Raw genomic sequence first — 21350 nt, 5'->3', positions numbered from 1 at the left:
AGTTCAAAATGATTATAATGGAATCAATATACTATGTGATATCCAATTACTTGGGTGCAGAAGATATGAGGGTCAAGTACAATATTGACTATTTGACCAAATGTTCTATTTTTAAAAGGGCTTTATTAAGTGTTTTATGTTTGTAAAAAAAATAAATAGTGATTTAAAATTTATGTCACTAATACCATTCACAACTTCTTGTCCTCACACCCAACTCCCACAATCACCAAATTGAGGCAACAGGTCAACAGTCAAGTCAAAATTGTACCACTCCTACACGTATAATCATGCAAAAGTATAAGTGTATATGTACATGCAGAATAACATCACCTACCCATGGAAATAACTTGTCTCAAAGTCTTCATCAGTAGGAAATATAAGCATAAACTTGTTATCTGGCTTCATTCTTGTATCTTCCGTATTTCCAAACAGCACACTTTATAGCTTAGCTTAAATTTAGTATTCATCATGAACAAAGCAGTATTTTCATATTTTAATTACACTTAAAAGTTAAAATAAATTGTCAGTGCCATTTCTCATTTCCATTATATTCAAATAATGACAAGTCATACTATACAAACTTTAACAAAATAAAGGAATGGTTGCCTTTCCAACTTTTGTCTCCCAAAAAGAAACCACAATTAATGATCTTATGTTCAAAGTTCATCTTATACTTATCATTAGCAAACCAAGATTAAGTAAGATATGTTTAAAACTCTTAGCATCAGGCTTGGACTCTGTATACAACCACTAAGTGAATATTAGCTAACTGATGGTGACAATTTGTAATATTCTTTTAAAAAGTGATTCTTGCTGCACAGCATTAAGAGACAGTGAAGATCCTATGGTGATTTTACCTGCCTTTTAAAAGAAGTACTTCTTGAAGTTTAAAAAAGAAAGAAAATTAAACCACTAGGAGCTAGGAAAATTCAGCACATTTCTTACAGAAACAGCTATGTGCTTCCAATTTGACTATTAATTCATTACAGGATGAAATAAAACATGGAGATACTCTTCTTCCTCTCACTTGATTATTCCTTTATGCAGTTAAAACAATTACACTGCTACTGAGATTATTTTGATTTTCAAGAACATCAAAATAGTCACTTCAAGTAATGTTACACATGGAAACATTTCCAATTTAAAACTTAGTCATTAATGTTAAGTACACCCCAGGTTTATAACATTTAAGATTATCTAAACTGCAATTCTCTCATTATCTGACTTAAGTGTCTATCACAAGCTTAAAACATATTCATAAAAATGAACTTACTAGTTTTCTACAACCATTAAAAGCATTTCTCTATAAAGGCAAATTTTACACAGTTAATAACTATTCAGTTCTGTGGTTAATCCAAGTACTGTTTCTCCTCCTGGCTGAAATACTTTGAAATTTTTCTGTTTGCTAGACTTACAAAGCAAGAAAAATTAAAGGCAGAGAAATCCACTACTTTTTAATTAAAGAACATCAACTTGTTCATTTTACGCTAGAAATAAGTTTGTATCCTCTCACTCACCTCCTAGCCTATAAATAGGTTCTAATAACAAAATACAGATGTATCTGTGTCATCACACATTCCTGATACAGTGAGGTTTACCCTTTCATGATCTTCAACCTTCTATATTATGGTCATCAAAACTTAATTTTTGAATTGGTTTTCTTTCAGTCAAATATGTTCTGAATCTCACGGAAACAATTTCAATCGCAAAGCAAAGCAAAACCTAGTATTCTTTACTACATTTATCACTGACAAACCCCTTTTCATCAAATTTTACAACCAAAAAGCACAAAATCTTAAAACTATGCAAAGTAATAATTTATCACTCTTGTTTTTACAGATGAGAAATTTGAGTCCTAGTAGATTCCTAGTCCTAGTCCAGAAGAGATACATTTGTTCTCAGTGTTGAGGGAACAGGGAATACACAGGAGGGAGACTGGAGCAGCACAGGAAGTACACAGATTTTTGGCAGCAAACACATAGGTTGAAGTCCACTACCAGTTTCTTCACAGGGTTATGGTGAGGGTTAAAGAAGACATAATCCAGGACATAATAGGAGTTCAAGTACTGGTCTGGTTCATTGCCCCAACTTTCCATTATGTCCTACTTCATTAGCATGTAATCTTAGCATGTAAACTATGCTGTACACAGCCTGCATGCAAACAGCTGTAAGAAAATATTACTGCCTGGGCCTGGTGCCTTATACTGGTCATAGATCAACCAAATTTGTTAAGTAAATGCTTTGCAGGGATTAATGAGGCTATCACAAATGTGGTTTTATATTTTTATCTTTGTTTGAAGTGAAATGTCAGCTTGGATGTATTCATATAAAAGTGTTTCAAAGCCAGAGACCATTTTGGATGATTTCACACTTAGCATCATCCTTGCCTACAGAGCCCTTCCACTCACACAAGTGTTGTCAGTCTCTCAGGATGAAGTCTAATGAGATGTGGGAAAAAGAAGTTCCTCTTATATCCCAGACACCTAGCAATGTCACTCATCCTTCTCTATTGCTAAGTCTTAGGCCCAAGGAAAGGTGCGACAATGGACTAATAATGGTTTAACCGTTGACTACCATTTCTATAGCTCTAATACTACAAGCCCAGAGAAAATTCCTTCTCTCCTCCCTACTACAGCCAATCTCCCAAAAGCCCTAAGAGAGAAAAACTTACCTTGTTGCTACCAAAGGACCCTATACAGTCATTTGCCCCGGTCATTAAAGGGCATAGGCTCAGCACCATTACTACATCAAGAGAAAGGGGAGAGGGTGGAAATCACACTCAACCTCAATCCAGATGAGATTCAAGACAGTTACACCTGAAGGAAGAGTTCTTAGAAATTACCTAGCCAAGGGGACTAATAAGAAGGGGGAATATGTGTGTGGTAGCCAGGTGAGGGAAAAAAGTGTGGGGGAATAAGGTGTGGGCATGAGGGACTGAGGGAAAGGGCAAAGCACAAGAGCTGCAGAAGGGAATTTGCATTTTGGTAGAACCTACCCAAGAAAAAAAAACAGCTTTTCATTACATACCAAAATATTTACCAAGATGAAAATTTGTATTTGCAAATGATAAAAAGTAGTTAAAAGGTGAAGAGGGGAGTCTAGTAAACATAATGTTCTTCATGTAACTGTAGATTAATGATAACAAAATGAACTTTTAAAAAAAGTAGTTAAAAGAACACTTATGCTGTATTTTTATTAGTATCAATCAAAAATATATATATGCATAGAACAATTTGGATAAATAGAATAAGTCATTTTCAATGCATTTATTGAAAAGATGAATAATTACATCAACCAGGAAAGAAAAAAGGTACACAGAAAACTGCCATCTCTAGGAAGTTTTAAATACCAAAAACTGTGTGTATATTTTCTTCAATATCATAAAGCTATTTCAGTAAACAGAAAAATGTCTAAGAATATAGGGTTAAATGGAAATGAAATGTAGTAATATGCACTGAAATTTTATGTTTAGGAGTTAAGTCGTTTTTAAAATAAAACTAAATCAGTGTCTATTTAGGCTTTTTCTATTATACTCATCTCAGTTATTAAAAACTTGGACATAAAATTTCCAAAATGTAAATAAAGTTTCAAGGATTAGATTATGTCTGCCCTTATATCATACTGGTAAATGATAGGTTATTCTGTCCACCCAGAATTTTAAACTATGATACTGATGAAGAGCTAATTTTGAAAGGATGAAAGAAGAGGTCAGAACAAATATTCAAAATTATCAAAGTAGTTAAAAAGTTGATCACAAGAGAGAAAATTTAATTTTAACCTCTCACCACTAACTACAGAGTTGGGAAGACAATCAAGAAAGAGAGGCTATTTAAAAAATAATTCAGGTAATTTATGTGGATATTCAAAGGAATCTATAAATACAGAAAACGGGATTTGAAGAGGTCGCCATTTTTTCAATTTACCTTCCTATTTCAGGGACAAATACACAACACACTGCTTCGAGGACTGAGATCTACAAACAGCTAAAATATCTGCACTACATTCACAAAGGAAGGACACAAAAATTAGATGTGACTTCCCATAACCCCATGCCTATCTTTCCCTCTAAAGATATATCCAACTTTTTGATTACTCCTCAAAATAGTCTGAATATTATTACTTTCCAAATAATCTCCAACTTTTAGGATAACTTACTAAGACATATAAAGGAAAAGAATTTCAACCTTTTACGTTAACATTGGTATTTTGTTATTTTCGTTTTCAAGACACAAATTTAAAAAAATAATGAAATTATCCCCAAAACATGTAAAATCTATCATTAGTTATACTAACTACAAACTAATACCTTTCATTTCATTACAGAGACACCCCTTTGTTGACTCAGGAACACTTAATGTGGATCAACTACAGAAAATGATTAATATGACAAATGCTATCCTCAACAGAGGAACAAGAAACATTTTTTTTTAATTTTTTATTTATCTAGTTTAGTTGTTACACTTCAAATGCAGTCAAGTAAAAGATATAAAGAAAATTCAATTAAAAAAAAATTACAGTAATCTGGTAGCATTCTTCCCAAATCTTAAAGTTATAATATGAATAAAGCTTCATTACCAAAGAATAAGGTTCTTCACTTTTTTAGGTATCTTCTATTATGTGGTGTGGTAATTTAATATAGTATAAAAAGATCTACTCAATACTAGTAAACTAACAGTTTGGTTTCAAACCCCACTAACCTCTAAAAACAGAAATAAAGAAAAAAAATTAAAAGTATAGAAGCTTGGAAATTATTCATGTTGTTTACAATTTATATACTCATACAACTGTTTTAGACAAAAAGTTTCATCTGTACAATGACTGAGGGTATATATACCGTTTTTGGAGAGGATTTTGAGAAGGATTTTTCTTTGAAAACAGTTTTTATGGAACAAATTTAATAACAAATTTAATAAATTTGCTGAAATTATTTTGCTACTGTACCTCTGACAATGGGGGCATTTCACAAAATCTTTTTCACTGTGCCCTAACTGTACCATTAAATAATACCTCACGGTACCATTTAAAATACAAACAGAACAGAGAGAAAATCAATAGAGGCTAAACAAAATACAGTAAAAACTTTAGAAAGTCACCTTCTGGACAAGTAGTGACTCTATAGCATCTTATTATGCTCAGTGACTGCAATGGGGTGTGCGGGGAACTTGACAACATGGCTGTGACCACAATGTTGCTCATGTGAAGCCTTCATAAGATTGTATATCAATGATACATTAATTTTTAAAAAAAGTAGTCTTCTGTAAGGTAACTTGCTTATAATTTGTTAACTCTAAACAAATGATAGCATGAATCCTGTTTATCATCTTTCCTATAATTTTCAGGCAACTGTACCATTAGGTAAATTCAGCTGTAGAGTAAAAATGGAAATTATCAGTAATGCCAATTTGGGTGCTTTGCTCAACAAAAGGATTCACTATAGCATTTCTTTCATTAATAAGCATATTTAATACATTAAAATGATTTCATTTATAATCATCTAACTTTCATACAGATTTTAGGTAATAAGTCTTGTATAAATTGAGATACATTTAAACCCAGAGACCTGGATTTCTGCTGTTAAATCTATATAACAGAAGGAAATTGACAGAAGCAATGAAGCAAAATAAATTAGTTCTTGTATGTTCTTTTTACTCAGACTGCTAGTGAAACAAGTAAGAAGTCCAAAACCTTTACTTGACAATTTAAAAAAAGATAACTTTTTTCCTCCAATTTAACTACCTTAACCTAGGTTTACATGTGAGCAACTTTTTCTTCTTACATACATTTAGGAAACAATGAATGAATATTATATTAAAGACCTGAATCCATTAAAATCCCTGTAGACTATCGCTTAGTTATCTGTGTCCAGCAACTTGTCAAACATAACACTAATAAAAACACAGAATTATTTTTACCTCAGAATTCTGGTGGTATGTGCACACAAATCATGTAACATCCTTGAGACTAGGATCATTCCTCTTAGTAACAAAAAAACAGGCTTTTCTCTGGAGCACCAAAATGACAGAATCCTTTATTCTACTTCTAAGTTAAACAGAACACTTCGTGAAAAATATTAAATCCTAAGAAATTAAATTTACTGTGTTCTAAAATAACATTTTATTTGAGCTTTAATTACATCACTAATAAGGCATGACTTTGTGCATCTATATAGAAGGATTATTATCTCATAAATAGGTCAACCAGATCATTCTGATCTGCTGGATAAATTCTCTTAAAATGAGAAGTCTAATGTCCTAGAACACTGAAGTAGTACAAACAAGGCACAAGGCAGTCTGTAGATAGATTATTCAAAAACACATCTACCTTTAGTGAGGGCATAATGCTCCCTTCTAAATATCAGCAACTGAATTCCATATGTGAGAAATGACATAATCTAGATCCAGGGTATTATTCTTAAATGAAAAGCTTTTCAATCATGTCTACATTAATGTTACAGTCTGAAAGAAGTTTCTTCCCAGTATTAGCCCTTCATATACCAAGAAAGTCCAAATAGGATACATTCCTTATCCTCCTTAAAATTCTAGGAAAATTAAGGGAATCCAAAAGAATTTAAGGGAAGACCACTAGGTACTTTTAAAACAATACCTATATAAAAATGCTACCATGTAATCCAAAAGTAATTCCCATTTTTTAGTATTAGCACTTGTAAGTACAGTAATTCCCCACCCTCCCCACCCCACAACATTTACAGTTTCGCTTCCCACATTTTCAGGTACCCGCAGTCAAGCCACAGTCTAGAAGCAGACGATCCTCCTCCTGACACATCATCAGAAGGTCAGTAGTAGCCTACCACTAGGTCACAATGCCTATATCATTTACCTCACTTCATTTCATTACACAGGCTGTTTATCATCTCAGAGGCATCATCTCACATCATCACAAGGGCAAGTACAGTAAGATATTTTGAGACAGACCACACTCACTTTTATTATAGTATATTGTTATAATTGCTATTATTAGTTATTGTTAATCTCTTACTGTGCCTAATTTACAAATTAAACTTTATCATAGGTATGTATGTATAGGAAAAAACATAATATACATAGGGTTCGGTACTATCTGTGGTTTCAGGAACCCATTGGGGGTCTTAGAATGTATCCCTATGGATAAGAGAGAACTACATTATCTTAGGAATACAGACTTGGCCTCAGTTAAAGAGAATTCAATAATCCATTTAATTCAATAATCTACAGTCATGTAAAAAATGTATTAAAACTTCAAATATTCGACACTTCTTCCAAAAAAATTTTTGTTTGCATCAGGAACTTTTCAATTGTGCAATCTAGGAAAGGTATAACCATTTTAAAGCACAACTCATATAAAAACCTACTGTTTTTCAAAACAATACTACTTAAGACAGCAACACATATTCAAGGCACTATTGAGAAACTGAAAATCAGGATAAAATTTGTATGTATGTTTCTGCTACAAAATTATTCTTAAGGTTAAACTCTCCAAACCACAAAATGGCAAATTTTACTTTAGAATAAATTTTAGTATTTTGGCATATATTCTATGAATTATATCAATATATTCTGGTGTTCTTATTCTACCAAAACCTTTCTTTCTACGTCCTTACCCAAAATTATGTAGAAAAGTTTTCCTCAAATTATTATACTTAATGCCTTCTCAAATATTCAAAATGTTATTCTTACCTTGAATATAAATTATTACAATCTATGTTTGATAATTAAATTCAATTGAAAATTTTCTTAAAGGCAAAAAAAAATCTGAAGACATCCTCAATTATTTAATAACAAAAATTAGAATATATCTAGTCAATACTAGGAATAATCTATGTCATTCTTAAAAGATAAAGTCATATTTTCTTTTAAAAAATAAAAAGCATTTCAGTACATGCTTAATATGTCAATTACACCATGAAACAAAAAGAAACATGTTAAGTGCTTGAGGCAGCTTAGACATGCACAGAAAAGTAGTCATGTTAACATGCTAGACATTAACATTTTCTTATGTCTAGAAGGCCATGTCTAGCAAAATCTGTGATCCCAGGAAGAAGCTGAAGACATAATAAACTTCCCTGAAAACATCTCAACTTCAAGTAAAGATTATAGATTAGTTAAAATCTGGTCATCCAAAACCAATATGGTCATTACATTGACATAAAACTTAATTTTTAAAGAATATTAGCTGAAATAGTTTACAAACACGTTAGAGTAAAACTCCTAAGTTATAATAAACCCCTATATGTTTTATGGTGAAAATTCATACTAACATTACGTAAGGTGTTACCATATGTTAAGAAATTTATTGCCAAGTTGCACTGGTGTTCAAACCTTACCCCTATCTGTCAAGTATTAAGTTCAGGAAATCTGACAGTCATTACACAATAAAGAAACTTCTAGTCTTTTTCATCAATTTATACATATATTCTTAAATAAGAACTTAGCATATTAACAATCTTTTTCCCCAGAGTTAACTCCCAATTCTCATACATCAAGTTCTAAAAAGGAAAACTAAATCACATAGTTATTTTTCAGTTCAAAACTAGAAAGGGAAAAAAACTGGCTCTATTATGGTTACTTTACAAGTTGCAAATATTTAAATACAGAACAAAATAGAAAAAGTGGTGACAATTTTTGAGTAAAGTTAAATTATTAAAATAAATTAAAGCTCTTGATTTTTATGTATGTAACTCTAAATATACCTCCTAGCCTTCCTCTTACAAAACAGAGAATTAGATTTTTTCCTAAGTTGCTATTTCATTATATATTAATTAATCTTTTCAAATTGAGAAATTATTAAGTTATAAATTTGGAGGAAAAGACTAATTTTTATTGTAAGTAAATCCAGTAGAAATCACATTTTTAAAAAGTTAGTGTTAGAACATATCTTATTGAAAAAATTCCATCCTAATTTAGCTGTTTCTCACAATATTCCTACCAACCCAGAAAAAATAAATTACCAATATTTCCCAATGGTAAGCCACACATAAAAACAGCTATCATGTTGCAAGACTTTCAATCCTGTGATATTTTCTCCCCTTCAACACACTCCACGGATCCTTAAACATACCAAAGGGACACTTATTTTTAGTCTAGTGATTTACAACAAAATTAAATTGGTAGTACATTAGCTAATACAATTAGTCTCTAGCAACTTAAAAAACCATTCGATACATATCCTTAATAGAGTGACCATTTCATATGTATCCTCTAGAGGTACCCTTTACATCAGGGTACTGGCAATTTCACTAGATGATGGCTGCCAGATTATTGCCTCAGGCACTGAACTTTAAGTCAAAGCTCAAGATAATATTCAACAATCAAGCAATGAAAAACAGTACTTTTCTCATGCATAAACTTAAACTCCAGTCTAATTTGCCTTCTCTTTAGGATCTTGTATAATAGGTACAGAGTATATAGTTGCTCAAAAATTCATTCATTCTTCCTGCATGCAAATGCTATTTAACGTTTTGATTCATTAAAGACTAGTAACAAATTAGTTCATTAAATTACATATGGAAGGATGATATAAAAATGTTCATGCAGTACATTCATTCGTGATCTTGAGAGTGGAAATAATTACTCCACTGGAATTGATTCCACCCCTCAACCCCCAACCCAACTGGAATCAGAAGGGAGTCAACAGTGTTTGTACAGAACAAATACTAAGAGATTCTCAAGGAATTGCATACTTACCTTTTTGGATTCACCAAGATTCCCTACATATTTTTGGCTTGGAAAAAACAAAGATGAGGATAACTCCTATTATCATATAAATATGGTTCTATGTTCCAACCATAAGAAAGAAAATTCAAGTTAAAATTTATCAAACTCTGCTGCTGCTCTGAATGTCTAATTTTTTAAAAACAAATGATTATAATTTTTAAATTATCATAAAAAGAAACTTACAATGGGCAAAAAGCATATTCTTTTCTATACAATCCAAAAAGCAGTTGACACAACTAATTTTGTGATAGACTCAAAGGATGTTCTATAATATTCCTATTTCCTGCAAAGTTAATTAGAAAACTGTAAAAGTCTTTGGGGTTTCTACCATATTGTCAACATTTTGACAAGTCACATAAGAAGCAAAGGGCTGCTGAGGCAGTTCTTGGGAATCTGGCATCTGCATATAAGCATCTGTTTGAGTGATGGGGGTAATTCTTTGGCCAACTAGTTACATTTTACATTCCCTGGGTTCCAGTAGCTACTTGTTCTCTTCTCCAGCATCAAGGTGAGATAACTTTTCCATCCTCATGCAGACCTCCTCTGTCTGCCTCTGCATCCCGGAAAAACAGCTCATAGCCTCTTCTGGGACACTGACTATGCAGCTCCTATCATACACAGCACCCCTGAGAAGTAATCCTGTTATTTCCCTGGGTGCTCCTTCAGATCCCCCAGCATGACTGAAGTCAGCTTTAAAGACATTGAATCCATTTGATAAAACACCATTAATTCAGAAAATTGTATTTTTATTAACATGCTTATTCAGGAAAATGGCATAAGCATTACTAAGAACAGTCACATGGCTAAAGCACTAATAAGCAGCACTTAAATTAATTAACCAATTCTAAGAAAAATGAAAGAACTAATACAATACTACCATTTGCACAGTTTCAATATATCTGCCAGCTAATGTGTATTCTGTTACTATACAATTAACTATTAATCTATAACAGTGGTTCTTAACTCTTTTGCTGAACATATAAAAACCTGGAATGATTTAACAAATACCCAAATGTAGGTAGGATCCCAGGCACTGGAGGTTTGTTTTGTTTTAAGCCCCCCAGATGATTTTAATGCACAGGCTTGGCTGAGATTCACCATATCCTTGAGTATTTTTACTGCTTTGACTTTAAATTCTACAAGTTGTTTTGGCAATTGATCTATAATAAATCAGTATACAGTAATTCTCAGCTGATCGATGCTTATCAAATGCTCTTGTTTTAAGAAAAAATTCCTTATGGAAACCCACATAAAGAATGTAATACACAATTCATGTATACCTCTGGGTCAGCTTTCTACGAACCCTCGTCTGCGCAAGGTGCTAAAAGATCTGACTCAAAACAAAAAAAAAATTGTTAAGTTTGGGATATGCTACAAATTATAACCTCCCCCTCTGGGGAGCACATTAATGGTTCTTAGTTATCCTGCAGTAAAGAAACATTGTTTCCACAAGATCCAGCACTTACCAAATGGGTACAGCTATTAATATCCAGTAAAAGTGGTTTCACAGTTTATGATATGCTCTCTTATATATAGTGTTTTATCCTTGAACTAGACCAAATCATCTTTGGTTTGGGTCTCTAATAAAACTAATTATACAGAACTCTTCATTTCTTCAGAGAGCTATTAAAAATGTTACCTCCTCAGACCACTCTTGACTATAGTATCTAAAATAACGATTCTACCACATTCCTAGTCAATCTTTATCTTTTATATCCTGCTTTATTAATTATTCATAGCATGTATTCCTACCTGATAGCATATGAGGAATTCGTTTATTATCTGTCTCAAGATTAAGTTCTATGAGGACAGAGACTTAACATTTTCATTGTTGCATTCCCAATGCTGCATATTAAATACACAAATATTTACTAAATAAATGAATGATTGATAGAATCAATCCATCTTAGCCTTACACCAACTACCTATACCAAGAAGTCATAATGAACAACCCTATGAAAGACTCTCTTGTATTTATCCCAGGGTATTTCTGAAAATGTGGCTCACTCTCATAGTGGCTTTTTACAAAGACAAAGAAGAAAAATTTCCCAAGTCTCTGTATCAAGAATAGCAGTGTTTTTCCTTGACAATGAAAACTGTTTAGTCATGCCACCTCTTTTCAATGCCTAAAAGGCTATGGTACAAATTTTTAGCCCAATCCTTTAGAGCAAATAAAAACCTCATTAAGTTTATTGTTTTTCTGTAACCTTCCCTCTAACTTCATTTTATTCCTTTTCTTATGATTATTCCATCCCTTTCTTCACATTCAAAAAAAAATCTTGTTTATATGAAAACTGCCCCCAGGAGAACATACCCTTCCCCAAAGAGCAGTATATTTAGCTTATGGAGAAATTAAATGGAATGCAAAAAATACTGAATTCTTAATTTAGTTTATATTTAATATTAAACTCTTCATGTTTACCCATTTTAAGTGCTGGGTAAACTTGAGTGTGTTGAACAGGATGGCTACTTTGATCTGTTTCAGCTTCTGGCATTGCTTATTCTTCAATGAACACTGGAATGTAGATATTTAAAAGCTGAATTCAGAAAATGGTGTGAGAATACTTATGCTAGACAGTGAGAAAAGCTGCAGACTCATATAGATGACTATCAGCAATAAACACAGATAAGCAAGACATTTTTAAGTCTTAAACACAGGGACCAATTATACATCCATCAAAAACCCATAGAATGCATACCAAGAGTGAATCCTAATGTAAGCTATGGACTCTGAGTGATAATGATTATGTCAATGTAGGTAGGTTCATCGGCTTTAACAAATATACCACTCTGGGGGGCGGGTATTCATAGTAGAGGAGGCTGCACATATGATGAGGGCAGGGAGTATATGGGAAATCTCTGTACCTTCTGCTCAATTTTGCTGTGAACTCAAAACTGCTGTAAAAATAAAATCTATTTAAAAAAACAAAAAACCAGGGACCATATTCTCACCTTAAACACACATATATCCTTTATTAATACTGATATATCCTACTTTGAGAAGAAGACATATCAAAAGCTTACGCTTTTAAAAATGAACTCATGGGACTACATCAAACTAAAAAGTTTCTGTACAGCAAAGGACACCATCAACAGAACAAAAAGGCATCCTACAGTATGGGAGAACCTATTTGTAAATGACATATCTGACAAGGGGTTAACACCCAAAATATATAAAGAACTTACACGCCTCAACACCCAAAAAGCAAATAACCCGATTAACAAATGGGTAGAGGACATGAAGAGACAGTTCTCCAAAGAAGAAATTCAGATGACCAACAGGCACATGAAAAGATGCTCCTCATCACTAATCATCAGAGAAATGCAAATTAAAGCCACAATGAGATATCAACTCACACCAGTAAGGATGGCCAGCATTGAAAAGACTAAGAACAACAAATGCTGGTGAGGATGCGGAGAAAGGGGAACCCTCCTACACTGCTGGTGGGAATGTAAGCTAGTTCAACCATTGTGGAAAGCAATATGGAGGTTCCTCAAAAAACTAAAAACAGAAATACCATTTGACCAGGGAATCCCACTCCTTGGAATTTACCCAAAGAATACAACTTCTCAGATTCAAAAAGACAAATGCACCCCTATGTTTATCGCAGCACTTTTTACAATAGCCAAGATATGGAAGCAACCTAAGTGTCCGTCAGTAGATGAATGGATAAAGATGTGGTACATATACACGATGGAATACTATTCAGCAGTAAGAAAGAAACAGATTCTACCATTTGCAACCACATGGATGGAGCTGGGGGACATTATGCTGGGTGAAATAAGCCAGACGGAGAAAGACAAATGCCAAATAATTTCCCTGATTTGTGGAGTATAACAATGAAGCAAAACTGAAGGACCAAAATAGCAGCAGACTCAGAGACTCCAATAAACTATTGGTTACCAAAGAAGAGGGGTGTGGGAGGGTGGGTGGGGATGGAAGGCGAAGGAGATTGAGGGGTATTATGTTTAGTACACATGGTGTGGGGGATCATGGGGAGAACAGTGTGGCACAGAGAAGGCACAAAAGCTTACACTTTTGCATACACAGTTAATATAGGCAATCACTCACTTTAGGAAATAAGCTAGGAAAGGCAGGTCATAAATAATACATTGGCTCTTTAACATTAGAGATTGCCAAAGGATACCCACCAGTAAGATTTTGAAAGTTTCTAAATTTCAGGTAACATTATCCAGACATTGTAGCATAGAGAAAACTACATTTAAATAATGCATGCTTTTAAAATAATCACTTAAATGGAGTAAAAGAAAAAAGTGCTTATACTTGTTAATTACTTTAGAACTGTGAAGTGTTTTTTTGTAACTAGTAAGATTTTTAAAAACTAGACTCCACTTGATTCCCATTAGCAGCAACAAAACTTAACTGAAGCCGACTACCACCAGTTCACAATGACTTTAGCTTGAGAGACTTAACATATCACTGATGCTTAACTAAATTGTTCTCAGCCCTGGCTATTCACTGTCATCACCTGGGGAGCTTTAAAAATGCTGATGCCTTTGTGCTAAGTGAAGTGAGTCAGACAGAGAAACAACTGCATGATCTATAAAAACAGAACTAATAAAGTAACAGAAACAGAGTAGATTGGTAGTTGGAAAGGGGTAGGTAAGGTGGGAAGGAGGGGAAACAAAGAGAGGTGACAAATGGTGAACTTCCAATTATAAGATGAGTTAAGTTCTGGGAAGGTAATGTACAGCATGGTGACTACAGTTAGCAATACTGTATTATGTATTTAAAAGTTGCTAAGAGAGATCTTCACACACACACACACAAATTTTAACCATATGAACTCACAGATGTGTTAACTAACCTTATTGCAGTCATTTCATAATATATACATATATCATCATGTTGTACACCTTAAACTTACACAATATTGTATGGCAATTACGTCTCAAAAAAGCTGGGGGAAAAAATGATGGTGCCTGGGTCAGAACCAGAGATTCTGATCTAACTGGTCTTGAGTAGGGTCTAGGCATCCTAAGTTTTAAATGCTCCCCAAGTGGCTCTAATACATAGTCACATTGAAAACTGCATGGATATGGATTTTACCTGCCTTGTTTGTATTTACTAAGATGAAAATAGGCAGTTTTCTCCTGATTACTCCATCTCAGTGTTTTATTATCACTGTATTTAGTGTGTCTCCAAAATACAATCAGGTTACAAGAGGCTTAAAATGGAAAAATAGAGCTTTTAGCCAACTTCATATTCAATCTAGGGAAAAGGTCATGGGATTCCCAGTATGGGTTTCGAGTCTTATCTTCTACCATGTCCCCACTGCCTAAATTAATATTAAAGTTTTTCCAACTAACTCAATCCCAGTAAGTTAAGAACCCTCACAAATCAGTAAGAAAAACAAATGTGGCAGGACGACAATGTGCAAAGAACATGATAGTTTGTTTACCAAAGTACAAATGGCCAAACATGATTTTTCAACTTCACTAGTCATCAAATAAATGCAAATTAACACTAAGATACAACACTTCCTTCAAATGAGCGAGATTAAAAAACAATATAACAAACTCAAGCTCCTGGATGGAATAAACTTAATATATTTTTAAAAAACAGTTTGGCAATATGAGTCGAGAGTATTAAACTGTTCATACCCTCTTATAATAGCAAACACTAAAAATAACTCCAAGGACCAACATTAGGGAAGATATTTTATAGTTTGCTAAATTATTCAAAATCCATACATTTTAGGGAGAATGCGTTTTGGCTAAATGCTCAAAATGCAATGTTAAGAGGGACAGGGGGTAGGAGTATACATAGCAAGTTAAATTTTGTTACATATTATGGGAGGCAATATACTCAAATGTTAACAAAAGCAGAATTGTGGGTAACTGTAATCTTACACTTCACATTTTTCTATTTTCAAATTTTTCTACAAATGATTACGACTTAAGAAATGTTTTTCTTTCAATTCCAAGCAAGAGTTAAGTGTCAAGAAAAACTGAGGTAAGATGATAGCTTATCATGATGCATCTAAGTGCATAAACACGTATGGTGAGTAATGGGTGCTGAGACCCTAGCTTCACTGGGGCTGAGCTGACCCTAGTCTGGCCACAAGGAATGAGAATTCAGGTGATCTTAAATGGCTGCCCTCAACAGCCGCTCTGACATTCTCCAAATAGACATTAGATTTTCTAAATGCAAACCAGACAAGATAATTGACCCTTACCTACCAAGGTGGATACTATTTTTGGAACCTCAGACTGAGTATTAAATCGGACTATTAAACCACACAAAAACAGTTCATTACAGCCTAGACAAGATGAAGCTACCCTGAAGTTTACTCTATGCTAAATATTTATGGAAAACACAGTTACTGGAAAAATGTTTCAGTGCTGCCCATGTACACCGATATATGTTAGTCTGCTCAGAGAATTAACTTCTTGAATTGAATGAAGTCTGATGTCCATTATTCACATTCACTAAAATCAAAATTCCTTGCAAGTGCAGACTTTACAAATCTAGTCTCAACTTACAATGATTTTAAAGAGAAGCTGACACCCCACCCTGTAATCCAGAGAAATAATACTGTTATCATAAAACTGCAATGATTAATAGTATAAAAATATCTTCTATGAAGATAAATGAAACATTTGATAAAAGCCCTGAATACTCAAGACCACCACAAAGTATTCTCACATTAATATTCACTACAAAATGTTCTATTGCTTATCTCTAGTCCCAATGAAAGAACTGCCAGAATTATCTTGATATGTACCTCCAGGTTCTTAAAACAGCAATATATTTTCAAAAACTTCAAGGAGAAAATGGTCTAGTGTGTATTCTAAGCTGCCTATCAATTGTTAACTAAAAATAAAACAAAATTTCATAAACATGTTGCCCATATATCAAGCTCATTAGGAATTACTATGTGCTATATGTCTGCATCAACAGTTATTCACTTTTTTTTAAAGAGTCATTAGTTGTTAAATTATTTGGCATAGAAGAACATTTAGCATAGCTCCTTCAATGTTTAAGCTGCTGCTAAACAAAAGCTTACAAATAAAAAATTTTCTGAATTCCTAAATTAGTTGTACCTTGATGAAAACGTATAGCAAGAATCTCAGTTTGTACTTTTCTTCTTGATTTCCATTTTGTGTAAACAACTGGATTCAAATTCCAACATCCAAGAGATTCTGTTAGGCACATCCATTTAAATTCATCTGAATGTCCGTGTTGTTGCACTCACGTCAGTTTGTAACTTACCCTATCTTTACAATTTATACAACTGTTCGACTCCTCCTCTTGCTCTGAATGTATCCCCCATTCCTGAAGTCATAATGTGACCCAGGAAACCGAGATATACATAATTGTTACATTAAAATGTACAATGTCACAATTTTTCAGGGGTAACAGTACGGACAGCTGACATGAACTTCCTAGTATTTAACCTTAGGCTGCTTCATCTCCACCACTTTGAATACCTGCTTGTGTGAAACAGCCCTTCTGGAAACTGCTCAGTGCACAGCCTAGGTAATTATACACAGTGGCCCAGCACCTTATCTACAATTTGACTCTTCATGATTACCTTAGAAAACTTTACATATTTTCAAAAGCCACAACTTACTAAATGGCATAAACAACAGAGACTAAATTATAGATTCAGATCATTTACTTTGGTGTTTTGTTTAGTATACAATTTAGAATACACAAGAAACAGACCACTGGTGCTTTGGAATTTTTAAACAACGGTCATGATAGTCAATCAGTAAAGAGTTCTGGAGTGTACAAAGTACACCTAACCTAATATGAGCCAAACAGGGAGAGTACCCATGAAGACATTGCTTGTAACACCTCTACAACTGGGTCTATCTTCAAAGAGAATTTTGTTCACTCACCTTCTTCTCCCTGTCCATAAAAAGGCAAAGTATTGGGGTCATTACATAAAAATCTGTTCAGTGAGTGGAATAAAAGCACTGTATCAAGAGACCCATCATGATCCTGACAAATAGTTAGAATAGGACAAAAGAATGCAGAAACAATTTTACAGGTGTTTATAATAAATCTTTCTTTAAAGTATTATTAAATGTAAAACTAAAATATACCCAGAACCTGCTTAGTATAATCCCAAAGTCTGCTTCTCTCACCACACAACTTAATGAACTTCAATTCTAGCCCCTCCCCAGTATTTTTAACCCAGGGAACTACCACAGGAATTCAGTATTAAAACAGTACACATTTCTAACAACTGTTAAAAACTCATATATTTAATATACTATATGGATAAGACTATTATAAGAGGGACACCTGTAATATCCTTATTATTGAATTTATGTTCAGCTAGCTATAGGTTTAACCAATATGATTTGTCTTGAAATATCCTTTGTATATCAGCAATATGTTGTCTTTCCTGTGTAGAAACAAACTTTTGATGAAACTAAGGAAAAAACATAGTCACCCATAAAAAAGAAAACTTCCCCCTCTTTTAATGTAGCAATAAACAATGCTGTCATGATCTATCAAATGTTATGTAGTTCACAGAATGTTCCTAATCTTAAATCTCCACAGTCAGAATTCAACAGGTAAGAACTCTTCAGAGCTCATCTTTTCTCCACTTTGAAATCTCAAGACTGCCTTTGTAGTACACAGTATCAAACGTGGTAATATGGAAAATGCAGCTATGTGAGATGTGTGATAAATTACATACTTTTATACTAATAAAAACTGGAACAAGCAGATTTCTATCAGACTTTTTAAAGCTTGGAGGATTTAAGGGGGAAATCTTGCAAAAAACATTCTTTTCAAAGCAAGTGACAACTCAGAATAGAAAAATGTGCAACAAGGATAACTGGTTTATCATGCACTGAATTGGGGGAAAACACAAAAAACTGTTTTAGGAGGAACAGTTACTAGAAAACTTTAACAAAAGATAGAATATGTTATTCCAGACACCATAAGCTCAAGTACAGTGGCGAAATAATGAAGCAAGGTGCCTATTCCTGAGAAGAATTTACTTAGTAATAATGCTGAACAATGAGTATTAAATCTAAGAAATGCTAAAAGGCAATGATGGGAGTTCAGATAATATGTTACAGAGGAAAAGACTTATGAGAAATTCCATTATTTAAAAATAATCTTGTCCCTATCATTAACGACTTAAATATTTTTTGCTGATGTGCTAAAGTGCACTGGAAACCTCAGAACAGGTTTTTTTAATTGGCCATGTCTTGTTAATACACTGCAGTCTTCAAATTTACACAGAGCTGCAGGTCTCCTGGATTTTTTCAAGCGTCACTCATCTAACTGAGCCTGACAGCTGTGAAATGCCATCAGGTGCTCTACAGTCAGTTTAAAAAACATCCTCTACCTGGTATCTCTGCAGTGATTGTCTTGCTGCTCCCTGAAACTTCTTCTTCATCATCTGATGAGCTTGTGCTTGAATCACAAGTCAGGTCACTGTCACTGGTACTACTGTCCTGCAACAGGTTATATTTCTTCCGTGCAGCAGCCTCCCGTTTCTGTCTCAGTAGCCTGATTCTCTCCTTGTGCTTTTGGCTCCGATGACCTTTAACCTTGGCAACTCGGCCATTCTGTTTATCACTGGATTGCCGGTTTTTCTTGGCAGCCATAGTGGATGTTTCACTTTCAGATCGGGACCGCCGAGACTTGCGCCCAACTGTGGCACCAGGCACTCCAGAAGGGTCTCCTTCTACTGCTGTTTCTGCCTGGGAGGGTTCATTCTCTTCTGCAGAAGACAAAGTATCTGAATCAGCCAGGTGACCACTAGAGGAAGGGGAAAGCATGCAGTGATTAGAGGAATCACTCTCGTAAACTCGGCCAGTTGTCGGCTTGTCACTCTCCGTGGATGCTAACTGAGACTCAGAAGAGTCCCTTCTCAGCTCCATCAACAAGCAGGGCATTGAAGAAAGAACTGCAGAATCTACTACACCATCCTTCTGAACTTGAGATTCCAGTTCTACAGATCCACCTTCCTCCTTAGCTGTCTCTTGTTCAGATGTTTTTGGCGGGACTTCAGACTCAATGAGTTCTTCAACTTTTCCCACTGCCTCCTCCATCTTCATTTCAGATTTTCAAGTTAAATCATGGAGCAAAGTCTAGGAAACTATGTCAAAGATGCAACAGGAAAACAACCTGTACAAAAACACACAAAATCAATAAACAGAAATGGTAGATAACTTAATCCATACAACATGCCTACCTTGCTAAGTGGGTGGCAAAAGTTACCATTTTACAGGCCTTTAAAATATATAGTACTAGCATACACAGCTACTAAAAATGGCACAATATTAATCCTTTATTACTGAACTTGCCAGGCCAGCAAGTAAGCAAACAAGGATTATTCTACTTTAAAACTTTAAAGTGTTCAATAAAGAAACCTTAAAACTCTGATATAGTTAATATGTATAATTGACCTCAATAGAAATGAAAAAGAATGTCTCAAAAAACTTGTCTGGAAAACAAGTTAACTGAGATGATTACTTTGACACTCAAATCCTTTAAAAAAGGAGGCAAGGGGGGAGTTATAATGGAGTAACATCAATGTACACTTAGGTAAAAAAAAAAATTCAACTACATGCAACTGGCAAGTAAGCAACCAAAATTATTCTATGTATCAAACCTGTCTGCCACTCCTCCCCACAGGAGTTACTCTAGGGGCATTAAATAAAAGGCCTGATCTGCTGTTTCCTTAGTTCTTCCTAGTTCCAACATACCTCTCCTCATGCTGAATATGAGTCCAGTATTTAAGCAGGTTTTGTTTCATAAATAATAGGCTCTAAATGCAGATCAGCTACTTTGTGAACCCAGAAAACCTAGTACATTCTATTCTTTCATAAATGACTTATGCAATTTAAGAGAAAACCCCCTACACACATATTCCACTCTATATGTTAACTTTAGAACTTCACATCTTTCTCCCACTGGGTGTTACAGCTCCACTTTAAATCATGGAGAAACAGGACATAATCTTTAACCACAAGAGTTATGACCTATATGTGCAAACTTCATTAACTGGTGGTTTTTAAGAGGATGCTAAGGAATATGTAAGGCAGGTAAATACCTTACCCTGCACATGTGATGGTAAAGAAGGCAATTATCATCATGTTCCATAAGTCACAGACAAACACAAACACTAAGCCAGACTATGTAGTCAGGTACAATAAGACATCTCCATCACTTCACTCCATCAGGTTACCTGACAGTTGAATGCCTGGTAGGTAGCAACTAGAAGATACCTGAAAAATCCTTTTACTGATCTAACATGCCAAGCCTAGCTTTTGCTTTCTGTAAACACAGATATCCTATATATGCTTTTCCTTTTTTATGGCCCTGTTCTCAGATGCTGATAAAACATGCATTCTGGTGATGTTTAACACATTCATGGCCCCTGGAAACACTATGAATTTAAAACAATCCAATGGTAGTCTATATTGTAAGCATATTTGCATCATTACTAATTTTTTAGTTAAATTCAAATAAGCATAAACTGTTATTTCTAACACCACTCCAAAAGGAAAGTAACACCTATGAAAGCCAACACAGGGAGTAAAAGTTAAATCAATAAACTTCCAATATCATAAATGAAGTATATTCACAACACAAACAGTAAATAAAATATTCATAGATATGAAATAACCCCAGGTCTGAGG

General features: G+C 34.1%; 1 protein-coding gene across 5 annotated transcripts in view; it reads right to left on the bottom strand.

Moving 5' to 3' along the window:
- The window catches only part of ARK2N (arkadia (RNF111) N-terminal like PKA signaling regulator 2N), an 80895-nt gene that overhangs the window by 18784 nt on the left and 40761 nt on the right, over positions 1-21350 (bottom strand). For all 5 annotated transcript variants that reach the window (XM_036918684.2, XM_057504150.1, XM_057504151.1 and 2 more), the window contains exon 2: positions 19049-19833. In XM_036918684.2, the coding sequence (XP_036774579.1) occupies positions 19049-19763 (715 nt within the window). In that variant the 5' untranslated portion in view covers positions 19764-19833. The remainder of the gene's footprint in view (positions 1-19048; positions 19834-21350) is intronic.

The sequence above is a fragment of the Manis pentadactyla genome, chromosome 6, assembly GCF_030020395.1.
Source record: "Manis pentadactyla isolate mManPen7 chromosome 6, mManPen7.hap1, whole genome shotgun sequence".
In the NCBI taxonomy this organism is placed as follows: Eukaryota; Metazoa; Chordata; class Mammalia; order Pholidota; family Manidae; genus Manis; species Manis pentadactyla.
Note: the sequence above shows the minus strand (reverse complement) of the source record. Positions and strands in the feature narration are given on the sequence as shown.